General features: G+C 42.1%; 1 protein-coding gene and 1 pseudogene across 3 annotated transcripts in view; one reads left to right on the top strand and one right to left on the bottom strand.

Moving 5' to 3' along the window:
• Positions 1 to 11,980, bottom strand: part of LOC145500186 (uncharacterized) — a 154,304-nt gene that overhangs the window by 13,977 nt on the left and 128,347 nt on the right. For 2 of the 3 annotated variants that reach the window (XM_081479667.1, XM_081479670.1), the window contains exon 4: positions 1,468 to 3,233. In XM_081479667.1, coding sequence (XP_081335793.1) covers positions 1,468 to 3,233 — 1,766 coding nt within the window. The remainder of the gene's footprint in view (positions 1 to 1,467; positions 3,234 to 11,980) is intronic. The other variant, XM_081479669.1, reaches the window with a different exon arrangement.
• LOC145500217 (uncharacterized) lies at positions 6,628 to 7,411 on the top strand (annotated as a pseudogene).

Raw genomic sequence — 11,980 nt, 5'->3', positions numbered from 1 at the left:
GAAATTCAAAATACGCTGGTTTTCAAACAACGCACACTACTGAGCTGTAACATTGTAAACAGATATAAATTTACCGCCTCTTATGTCTGATGGGCATAAAAACTTTGGTGGCTCTTTAGTTTTCGATTTTAGAAAATGAAGACATCAAATGAAAACGATCTATAGACAAGAGGTATTTAATATTTATAAATGAATTAAGGAAAAAGGGAAGTTTTACCTGCTTTCCGTATTAGCCGTGAGATTCTGGAAATTAGCCAATCCGGTAATTTACTCAATAAATACTCAATTCATAGTCCTTAGGCCGTGGTATCATGATCGGCAAAATCTACCATAATCATTCAAAATAGAGTAATTTACAGCTTGGTTTCTGATATTGCCGCTCATTATGGTATAACTTTGCTCTGCGTTTGAGTTAACAGGGGAGAGACTTAAGGACGGTGCCTACTAAATACAAAGGTTTTTGCGCCAGGTTAGGACCTTGCAGAAAAAGCAGATCTTTGCAAGGGCTATCGGAATCCATAAAGAAAAAAGAGGGTAGCCACGCATTTTTTCGAGATAATTAGCCTTGAATCTCAACAAAGATGCTGACATCAGCATTTTTCTGAAAATAGAAGGAGAGGATATTTCTTCACAGCTTTCTTTAGAATTCGCCTTTACACACAGAAAGGCAAACACATTTATCTGAAAACTACATGGTAAATGGTAACATAAAACCATTTTTGGTATGTTTTTAATAAAAAATCGTTGCAACAGCACTTTCAGCGTCTCTGACAGCCTTCCTCTGTTTCAGCTAAAATACAGCCTAAATATCTTTTGCTCACAACCAGAAACCAATCACCTGCTCAATAGGCTTGCCACTTCCACTTCATAACATAAAATATAGGGGTAGCCACGCGTTTTTTAAAGTTATTGATACTTTTTTAAACCTTTTACGGTGCCTGTTACATTTTTTCCTGTCACCTCCCCAGTAAGTGAAACATTTGCGTGTCTCGCACTTGCTTTGCGCGCGCACTACGTCATCTGCAGGTACATGTTTACAGTTGGAGTTCAGTATAATTTTCGACAGATAACAGCTAGTTTTTCAGCTGGAAGACGTTAACAGTTAGTGGTTAGCGATATGCTGCTGTTCTGGTGTTCCTGGTTTAAGTACAGGTTCATTAAACTTGATTTGGTCACAGTAGGAAAATTTTGCTTTCAATTTAGTCGTATACTTGGTAGCGTAGTTGATTGCGTCATGTCAACCCAGCGCGCGGATGGCGCTTAAACCATGCCTTGCGTGATGCGCAGAACGTGTGCGCACTAACAAAAGTAGGCACAGTCCTTAAGGGAAACTGCAAGTGCTGTCGAAGGAATGAGAATATCATTCGAGTAACTGAATGGGGGATTTATATTTCTAGAATTTTACTATACTTTTCAGTGTCACAAGAACACTACGAAAACGTCATTGAATAAGCTGTAAACACTCACCCTTCAAATCCCGTTGTTTGATTTTTGTCACCCTTCTTTTTGACGTCCAGAAGGTGGAGCAACGTTTCGATCTCGGAAGTATCACCACTGGTTCCACTTCTTCGTTTAACAGCATCTCTCAGGAGCGACGAATAGCAAGACTGCATCACTTGTGACGAGCTGTCAGTGTCTACAAATGCATCAAGAATGGATTTAATGCTAACATTTTGCAGGAGTTTAATCGCACATTCCTCCAATTCCATCTTCATCTTCTGGTCATTTTGCAATGTATACGTTTCACAGATCTTCTTCTCTGCTTCCAAAACTTGGATAACTTTCTCTTGCTGTCGTCTTCTGCCAAAAGGGTTTTGAAATTGAAACATAGTTTTGAGCAGGGAATTGCACATCTCTGCTTTTTCAGCGTCTCTCCAAGAATTCCAGACTTCAATGAACCTGTTAGAATTCAGCATATCCATCACAGCATTGATGACACCTTCATTCCTGTTCTGCGCAAGACAAAGAATAAAGGGAACAAAACATTTTGATGCACAAATATCTTTATCAGCAGTATATGCTTTCAAAGTGACAAGCATTTCTTGGGACAAGGTGCCATGCACGACCTGTTGATGCAAAGCCTCCACAAATGGGTCAGCTAATCTTTTCCTCATTGCGGTGGGTGTCATGTCCCAATAGTTCCGCTGCCAGAGATCAATCCTTTGTGCCCTGGTTCGGCCTGCAATTAACTTACAGAACCTTTGCGAGAATTCTTCACCTAATGAATCTGAAAGATTAGGTAAACGGACTGACAGTTCACGATAAAGATGCCAAAGGCACCCTATGGAATGGCAGTTGTTTACTACAAAACCACAGATCTGTCTGCTGTCGTTGACCTCTGCCAATGACCCAAGCAGATCTACAACATAACCTGCAAGGCTGTTGAAGTGTTCATCTTTATATTGCATTGGCAGATTGACTGCAATTTGAAGCAGACTGTCAACTTCAAACAAATTGGCAAAGTAGCTAAGAAACGCTAGCCATCCTCTCTGAGAACCAGTTTGAAGCAGACGTGTAGCAACTAACCTGATCATTTTCACACTGCTTTGTGGAATGTGGTCGTACTCACAATATGTCAGGAGATTCAGTAGGCTGTCAGCTGTCTTTGATGGCATGTTATGAAAGATATCATGACAGTTCCTTAATTCCACGAAACGTCCCAGAATAGAGCAAACAAAAACAACATCCTGCCAAGTGCTTGTTTTACTGATTACTTCTTCAATCCACTTTAAGAATGCAATTGTGTCCTCTTTTTCAATCCAGGAAAAGCCCAAACGCACTTTTTCACATTCGACAAGGACTTGTCGAAAGTCATTTCCCCCACCAACATGGAGCTTGGAGTGCAGCATGCGAACAAAGAAAAAATAACCAGCAAAAAGAACCTGGTCACTTTCCTTGTTTGACGAAAAACGGAAGATGTCGTACTGGTGTGTTCTGCATGAAGTATTCAATTTCCGAAATTTCTTTTCCTGAACTAATTCAGTGGAACCCTCACCTGAGCCATTAAATACCCACTGAAAAAACCTTTTCAGTAAGCCTTTCTTAAATGTGGCAATGTAGTGATAAAGAAATACCTTTTGATCATTAGGCAGATAGAAAGGATTCTGATTGATCCAGTAACGTTTTTGTCCAGTGCAAGCTTGATCCAACTGGATTGTGCGATTGTCTGATGTCATGACCTTGACACTCTCTGCGTCAAGACTGGTGTATAAGTGGAAAAACACTGCAATCTGCTGAAATAGCAAAAAAAGAAATTCTTATTAGTGTAGATGCAAGTTGAGGTCTAGAACAGAGGTTTTCAAGCGAGCCTATGATCAACACAATAATCGTACAAAATAAAATAAAACTGGCAGATCAGCAAATGAGGTAAACGTATTCAACCACTGAATGACAAATAAGACTAAATGACAGCAAAAGCACAACTATCAAAGTCAGAGCGACAGCCAAAAGTTCGATTTTGCCTATACTTTTTATGTTTGATATACTTTTGCATGAGTTGACAATTACTCCCCGGTTAGGAGGTGGCTTTAAGTGGTGGATATACAACAACCATTTTACTTGGCCAGATTTTTAAATCTAAAAAACAGCATAAGAGCAACTAACTTAACTGGGCAAAAAACTACTCAGAATAGTAAGAAAACTAAACAAGCTGAGTAGATAAGAAATTAATATGCTTTACCTTAGTTGCCACATGCATAATCAAAGATAAAACATACACAAACTAAACAAGATGCAAACAAATAGCTATCCATGAAGTGGCGAGGTAAATTTCCATCACAAGCCACCACAACCGAGGGAACAATTGTTCTAGAATATACCAAAAGAGTTGGATAAATTAGTAGTAATCAAAAATTATGGGAGTTCACTACCTGACTTTCAATCTCTGTCTATTACTGCTAAAATCAACATTTTTCTTATCAGCAACTGAGGTTTTACAGACAGGTATAAAATAGTGTCAACAGATATAAAATAATGCCAATAGTGTCAACAGGCCACATTTGTGTTGATTTGCACGGCACAGAATCATAACTGCAAACAAGCAAACGATTGAGAAATCAAACCTGACTCATAGGCACATGCTTTGTGATGATTTCATTTGTTTTCGCCCCTGCTGCGGGGAGGCCAATTTTCCATCCCAAGTTCCATCCCTTGTCCAATAAAATCTCACTCCAGTCTGCATAAGGACTGCGTTCCCCTTTTTGTCAAATACAAATACCCACAAAAATTGACTCTGAAGAGTGCAGAAAGTTCTTCGCTAGTAAATTCATGCGAAAAATGTGAACAGCGCAAGAAGTCATATGATTCATCAGTGATCAACAAGGGAAATCAGGTTTAGTAAAATTCAAAACAGTAAAAACAGCGGAAAAAGTTGTTGATTGGTTGAGCTAGAGAAAAGAATAGTTCAGTTAAGTCTTCACAACTTATGGTGGAAGTTATACTGCTTTGAAAATTCACAAAGAAGTAAATTTAAATTTAATATAATATAAGTAGAAATTAATAAGTTGCCCTAAAATGAAAATGAACGTAAACATCGTAGAAAATTCGAAATTTATGTGAAAAGAACAAACAAGGTGGACACGAAGAAATGTAATTTGGAATTTTCCTAAATAAAGACATCCTTAAAAACATGTTGCTCAGTTGTTCAACTTTACAATACACTTGCTAACTGGATAATTGGAAAATGCAATTCAAGAGTTTTCATTGGCTAAGCCACTATGGTATATATAGAGGATAATACATGGGCACTCGTAGATATGGAATATCTCTTTGAGTTGAATATCTCGCGAGTGCAGCGATCAAGTGAGATACAAAGTTGATATTCCATATCTACAAGCAACAATGTATTATTTGTTTATTATATAGAATGTGGCTAAATTTGATTTAGGCAAAGTTAGACCCAAAAATGCAGTCAGCGGTTTCCCTTTTTACAGTACGTGACTTGCGGGGCGGCCCTTTGGAGATTTGCAGGGCTGTTGTGTCACATTGCATTGCACGTACTGTGCTGCCAGCTGATCGTTGCGTATCATTTGCTTTGTATTTTGGCGAATCTTTGCGGATTCTCGCTCTAAGTATTGCTTGTTTTGCCGCTGTTTGACGTGATGCACACCAGAAACACACTTAACAGTCGGCCGACGGCTTACGATGCCTTGCCTCTCATGCCAGAGTCCGAGAAAACTCCTCCGCAACCGGTTTCAACGCCATTGGATTCTAGTGTGGCCTCAACAGCTCCATCCACTATTACTTCGTCTGTTTTATCACCAACGTCTCCCGCCTTTCTGGCCGCCGTCACAAACGCCGTCCAGCAAGTGGTTTCGGCCCAGCCAGTCGTACGCCGAAAATTGATTGTTTCTATTGTTACCTTGTCTGTTCATCTGCGTAACTCAGGGGTTCTGGGAGGGCTATTTGGGCCTTCTTGGGGCTGTGATTTACCGGCACTTGTGTCTCCTGTTCTCTTTCCTTCCTAGTCGGACTCCCCCCAGTTTCTGCAGTCACCCCCTTGCAAGCAGAGCAGTTTGCCTGGGAGTTGCAGTTTCATCCCAACCGGCAGAAGGTTTCTTTTGGGTTTTTCTCCCTCCCAAAAGCTCAAGTCTGCGAAGAAAAACAAGCCATCTGCAGCTCAACATCCCTCTGTGGTTGACAAGTATTTGGCCAATGAGGTTTCCCTAGGTAGGGTGGCAGGTCCTTTCAGTGTTCCTCCCTACCCGAATCTTCATGTTAGCAGCTTTGGGATTATTCCCAAAAGAGGCAAACCAGGGAAGTGGCGCCTCATCGTGGACCTTTCCTCCCCAGGGGTCTAGTGTCAACGATGGGATTGACCCGGACGAATTCACCCTTCATTACATCACAGTCGATCAGGAGATCCGTCTAGTCTCCAAACTTGGTCCGGGGACCCTCATGGCCAAATTTGATGTGGAGGCAGCCTACCGCAATGTGTCCGTACACCCCTCCCACCACGTTCTTCTGTGGATGAAGTGGCGCTACCAATTTTTCATGGACCTGGTTCTCCCCTTTGGCCTTCGATCGGCTCCATTTATTTTCAACTCCATCGCAGACATGGTAGGGTGGATCCTCGTCAATTCCTACCAGATTCCAGATCTCCTCCATTGCTTGGACGACTTCATTACTGCAGGCCCTGCCCAGCCCCTCCAGTGCGCACAGAATTTGGCTACTGCTCTGGAGGTGTGTCAACGGTTCGGTCTACCATTGCATCCTGGCAAGTGCGTGGGCCTCTCTACAGTGTTTGTTGTCTTGGGTATTGAGCTCGACTCTGCGAACCAAGTGGCACGTCTCCCCCAGGAGAAGTTGTTACCGCTGCAAAATCTGATCGGTTCTTGGCTCCCTAGAAAATAGTGCAACAGACGTGAGCTTTAATCCCTTATTGGACACTTGCATCGCGCCGCCAAAGTGGTCTGGCCGGGGAAGGACATTCTTACGCCGCATGATTGACCTGTTATGCTGCTTTCGGAGGACAGATCACCCCATACGTCTTAACTGAGAATTTCATCTGGATCTTCTATCGTGGCACCAGTTCTTGGAGGATTGGCTTCTGGCTCTTCCCAGGACTGTTGCCCAAGGCTGATGTTGAAGTGTCATCCGATGCTGCAGGCTTGATTGGCTGACGAACGGATGCTGTGCCTTTTTGCTACCTTCTTGGCCAAACGAATTCAGCACTCCTCCATTAAGGTGTACTTATCCGGGGTTAGAACACTCCACATTGAACAGGGGTTTCCAGACCCCCTAGCCAACTGTCTCCACCTTCAGAGGGTGGTCCGCAGTATCAAGCGCTGTCAGGGCTCCTCATCTTCATCCCTCTTGCCTATTACCGATGACTTGATGTTACTGATTTGGCAGTCTCTGGATCTTTGTCTCCCAGATTACTTCATGTTCTGGGCTGCTTACTCCCTTGGGTACTTTGGCTTTCTCCGTGCCTCAGAGTTCACAATGCCCAGTCTGGCTAGCTTCTCTCCATCACTTCATTTAGGAGTGCAAGACATTGCAGTGGATTCCCCGTCTGCGCCCGTGTGCATGCGTGTAAAGATCAAGGGCTCAAAGACTGATCCATTTAGGAAGGGTGCCTTTATCCACATTGGCCTTGACCGGCCTCCACTCTGCGCAGTCCACTCAGTGATGACATATCTTGCTAGCAGAGACGACGTTCCAGGTCCCATGTTCCTGTTCCAGAATGGGCAGCTTCTTTCGCGTGCTTTGCTCACGGACTGGCTTCGGCAGATCCTGGCCTCCGCGAACATTCCAGGCAGTTTCTCTGGCCACAGTTCCTGATCACCTAATACAATCCTTGGGTCACTGATCAAGCTCCGCCTATCAGCTTTACATCAGGACCCCGTCAGAGTCTTTAGCAGCCCTCTCCACTAAGCTGGCATCTTCTCAGTGGCCATCAATCTCCCACTAGGGCTGCGTCCACTTCCGCTGGCTGTGGACTACCAGATCATCGGGTTATTGTCAGGCCATTTGCTCAGTAGCACAGCAAACTTGCCCCTCAGCCAGATACCCTTTGCGGTTCCTGTGCCATTTTGCTCAATGCTGGCTTGCGGGGCGGCCCTTTGGACATTTGCAGGGCTGTTGTGTCACATTGCATTGCACGTACTGTGCTGCCAACTGATCGTTGCGGACCATTTGCTTTGTGTTTTGGCGAATCTTTGCGGATTCTCGCCCCTTCCCGTCGCTCCTTCTTGGCTGCTGGTCTGTAGGCAAGTATGGGTCAGGTAAGTTGTTTCCACTGATTCATTCAGTGTGACGGTGCCAGTTAGCGGCTGCTTTTGGAGGTGGTTCCTGCTTCCAGGGTTGCCATGGATACCTCCCCTTCCGTGTATGGCTTCTGCTCCCCGCTAACCTTTCAGGCACCAGTTCCCAAACTCATCTATTTGTGATGCGTTTAACATACTTAGAACAACATTTGTGACGATTTATCGAAGATTTGCGACCACTTTCTGAAGAATTCCGAAGATTCTCCAAAACTTGTCCGAAGGCCACATGAACGTTTCTGAACAATTTCCGAAAATTTTTGAAGATTAATGAAGACTTTCAAGGAAGATCCAAAGATGTTTTGATCATACACCAACAATTTTAAGTACAGTTTAAGGGTCAAACGTGATATCAGTGAAGTCATCTGTATTGTCACTAGTGAGGATATGGAAAATTCGCCACCTGAGTCCCGGATGTGGTTTTGTATGAATTTTGTGAGCGGTGTATTTTCCAGTAAAACTCCTGTGTCTATATAATAGGAGCCACTATGCCATGTTCTACAAACATGGAGTACGCATAATTTTTGGAGTGTTTTCATCCTTATTTATTTTAGTGTCTATCTTTTGGTCTTTTTTTAAATGAAACAATTATTCCACTCACACTTGTTGAATATGGGATGGTTAAAGCCAACTTGGCACTGAGCTCCTCACTGGCTATCTTCCATCTTCTAGACGTACTTGCAAATACTGCTAAGCCGAGTTTTGTAGCTTTCTTTGGGTTAGTAGAGACAGCTGTTTATACACTGATAAACTTTTTCCTCTGTTATGATAGGAAACCAACAAACCATTTGTGCCAGACTCTCACGAGCTAAGAGGTGAGTAGCAAATGCTATTTCGTGTTTGAGTAGCCAATCAAAATGTGCCAAAGCACACTGGCTTATTTGCTCTTATAGTCACTTGTTTGTTATCCATTATGTCCATTGTGCAGTTGCATCACTGCCATTTACATTCAAGTCCCATTTAGGAGTGGCCCAGGTTACACTGTAAGAAGTCTTTTCACTAACTAATTGCCCACAATTGTGTTATCATTTGATCACACCCAACATGTGCCAAGTTTAAAGGAGTAGGTCACTCCAAAAACCGTGTATTTTTTTCAATCAGCAATAAAAAGTTCACATTGAGTTTAGTCACTCACTGTTGTTTCAGCTTCTGAAGTGGCTGCGATCCCAATGAAAAAGAGATAAATCGTTCGACATTGGGGGCCGCCAATTTGAACAGTACTTTGAAGGCCAGGCCGCACATCCATGACGTCATTCCGTCCGAACTGGCGCGAAGCTCAAAGGGCGGCTGGCTGAAGCTCTTCTTTTCTGTTCCAAATTCAGTCTTGTTTATTCAGTTGTAAGCTAAAAATGCCGTCATGTTCGGCCCTGGGCTGTAAAAACCGAGCTGAAAAGGACAGGGAAAGAGGGGTGACTTTCCATAATTTGCCTGCAAAGAACAAAAAATTGGCAAAGAAGTGGCTCGAACAGCTACGTCGGGATGAGAGATTCATGCCAAAAAACTCGAAAATGTGCATGTGTGCAACGAGCATTTCACAGACAACTGTTTCAAAACTGAATACCGATTTGAGCTTGTGGGTGGAAACACAAGGAGGTCATTGAAGAAAGATGCTTTTCTGACAATTTTTCAATGGAAGGTCCCTCTAAAGCCACGCATTACAAGGGAATGGCGCATTGCAAGGAAGGAGCGAAAAGAGGTAAGCTATCAATTATACCGTTCAGTATTCAAAAATATTTCACGCGTTTTTCATGTATAATTAGTTTGCCGCTTTTGTCTAAAATAACGGGGAAAATGGCTAAAAGAAATTATTTTCTTCATTTACCTGAATTTATAAAAAGAAGCTTTCATGTTGCAAGCTTTGACTCATTATTTTCCTCAGACTGGCACTAGGCTTTTCGTGTTCATTGATGAATAGCGACTGCACGCGTTTTTATGTCAGATTAACCCGCTACAGTTTCCTTTTATCGAAAAAGTATTTTTTCGATTTATAAATCTTTTGTGAGAGCCGAAAAATCAGAGAGAATTAATCGACCTTGACAGCTAGGGATGCGTTAAAATACTTGCAAATTTTAAATGCTGTCTAATTAATTTGATTTGGAATACATCAGAAGAAGTAATTAATTGAACATCAGTCCTATCTATCTATATCAACAATTAATGATAACAAGTCCTGCTACAGCGAAATCCGATTTTCACATATAAATAATATTTTGCCTGAATTGTGTTACAATTTGTTTTCAATTTTATCAACACGATTCATCATTATTAAGGACAGTTTTTTTTTTCCACATAATTTTGGGAATTGCAGCTGGCAATGAAAACAGTGCTGCGGTAAGCTTTGTCAAGTAACCAGGTGAGTAAACACGACACATGCGATACGGATAAACACAGTAGCAGAGTCAATTTTCCTTCAGCCTTTTTCTTTAATCCAAAATCTATTACATATGCTTAGCTTTCCAATAATACAAACTACATTTTTCACAAAACATTTTAGGTACCAATACAGAATGTGGTCGTCGATTTCACTTCGCATCTTACATGTAAAGTCACTGCGTGTTTCACATTTAGTCCATAAGTGTAAGAAAGCTAGGCAAACACGTCCAAGCACAACCGAAAAGTATCCAAATGCTACAAATAAAAACACAGACTTGTGAGCTGGAAAGCTTTCGAAAAAAATGAATGCTTTCCCGGTTAGCAAGAGGTTCTGATTGTGAGTTTCGGAACATTATTAGGTTCATAAATTGTTTGACATTTGCAGGTTGTTAACTTGCTGTTGGAAACAAAACATACATCTGCCAAGTGTAAAGAAATTTTAGAAGATGGTGTAGGGGATGACTCTAGCAAACCTGTCCAAACTGTAGCAAATGAATATGCTAGTGCTGTGACGTCCGAGCAGGTGGTGGAAGCAACCAGTACAGAAAACCAAGTTCTTCTTAATGAACCGCTACAATCAGCCTACAAGCGATTTCATAGCTGTGAAACCGCTCTTGTACGTGTACACAATGATATTTTGCGTGCCATTGACGATCGTCACTGTGTTATACTCCTGCTGCTTGATCTATCTGCTGCTTTTGACACTGTTGATCACGACATTCTTCTAACAAGACTGAAATCCAAGTTTTCAATCTGTGGCACTGCCCTTGAATGGTTCCGTTCCTATCTTACAAACCGCACACAATTTACCTTAATCGATGGAAAAAATCACAGTCTCGTGAGCTTAAATGTGGAGTCCCCCAAGGTTTGGTCCTAGGGCCTATCCTGTACTTACTTTATACTGCACCACTGGCTGACATTCTACGGTACCACGAAATGCAATTTCACTTCTACGCTGACGATACTCAGTTATATATCTCTTTTTCAACAAACAACGACGTCGAATTAACTAATGCAGTTGGAAAAATTGAGGAAAGTTTGTCTGATCTTGACAAGTGGATGTCTCTTAACAAGCTAAAACTGAATAAGGACAAGACTGATCCCAGAAGCTGATCCCAGAAGCTCAAAACACTACAAATCATGCCGATTTGAAATAAAATCAACGCAACCTGGATCACAGATCTATGTTACAATCGATCGCTACTTGTTGGTCATTCTTATGTTTAAACAATCTAGTTACCAGTTCGAGAAACGTCCGCAGAACGTGATCGCAATGCATGCCGGGAAGGGTCTTTACACCTCGTGCGCGGGAAAACATGGCGGTCGATACAAGACAAATTTTATCACTCTAAAACCAGTTCTCGCTTTCCAAACTTTGACGCTAGCAACGCTTGGCAAATGGGCCACGACTCACCAGAGGGTATTTTTCTTGGGCAAGAACTGCTCTTGGACTTTGCTGCCTGGCTCGATCTGACTTTGAACACCGATAACACGATTACGGTATATCAGCTGCCTTCGAAGTTTCAGAACACATTTTGATTCTTTAAAACGTGCTGATGACTTACGGGTTTATCGAGACTTTATGATGCCTCTCAACCACCAGGCAGGCATACAAGGTACTTTAAAACAATGTTTAAGATATTAGTTGACAGAGCTCTAATGCGGCACATCTCTTTTTTGTTCGATGAATTTCGTTTGACTCTCGATCGATTCACGTGTTGTGCTCACGTCACTATAGCTGACGTAAACAATCTGTTCCCAGATTTCCGTTCTATATATGCTGTGAGATTTGATTTTGACTTCATACACTATAAACAGTCTGCCTGTTTGCTGTTCAACAAATA

Source organism: Orbicella franksi, chromosome 10 (assembly GCF_964199315.1).
Source record: "Orbicella franksi chromosome 10, jaOrbFran1.1, whole genome shotgun sequence".
Lineage (NCBI taxonomy): Eukaryota > Metazoa > Cnidaria > Anthozoa > Scleractinia > Merulinidae > Orbicella > Orbicella franksi.
The sequence above is the reverse complement of the archived record's forward strand: the minus strand, read 5'-3'. Positions and strand labels throughout refer to the sequence as shown.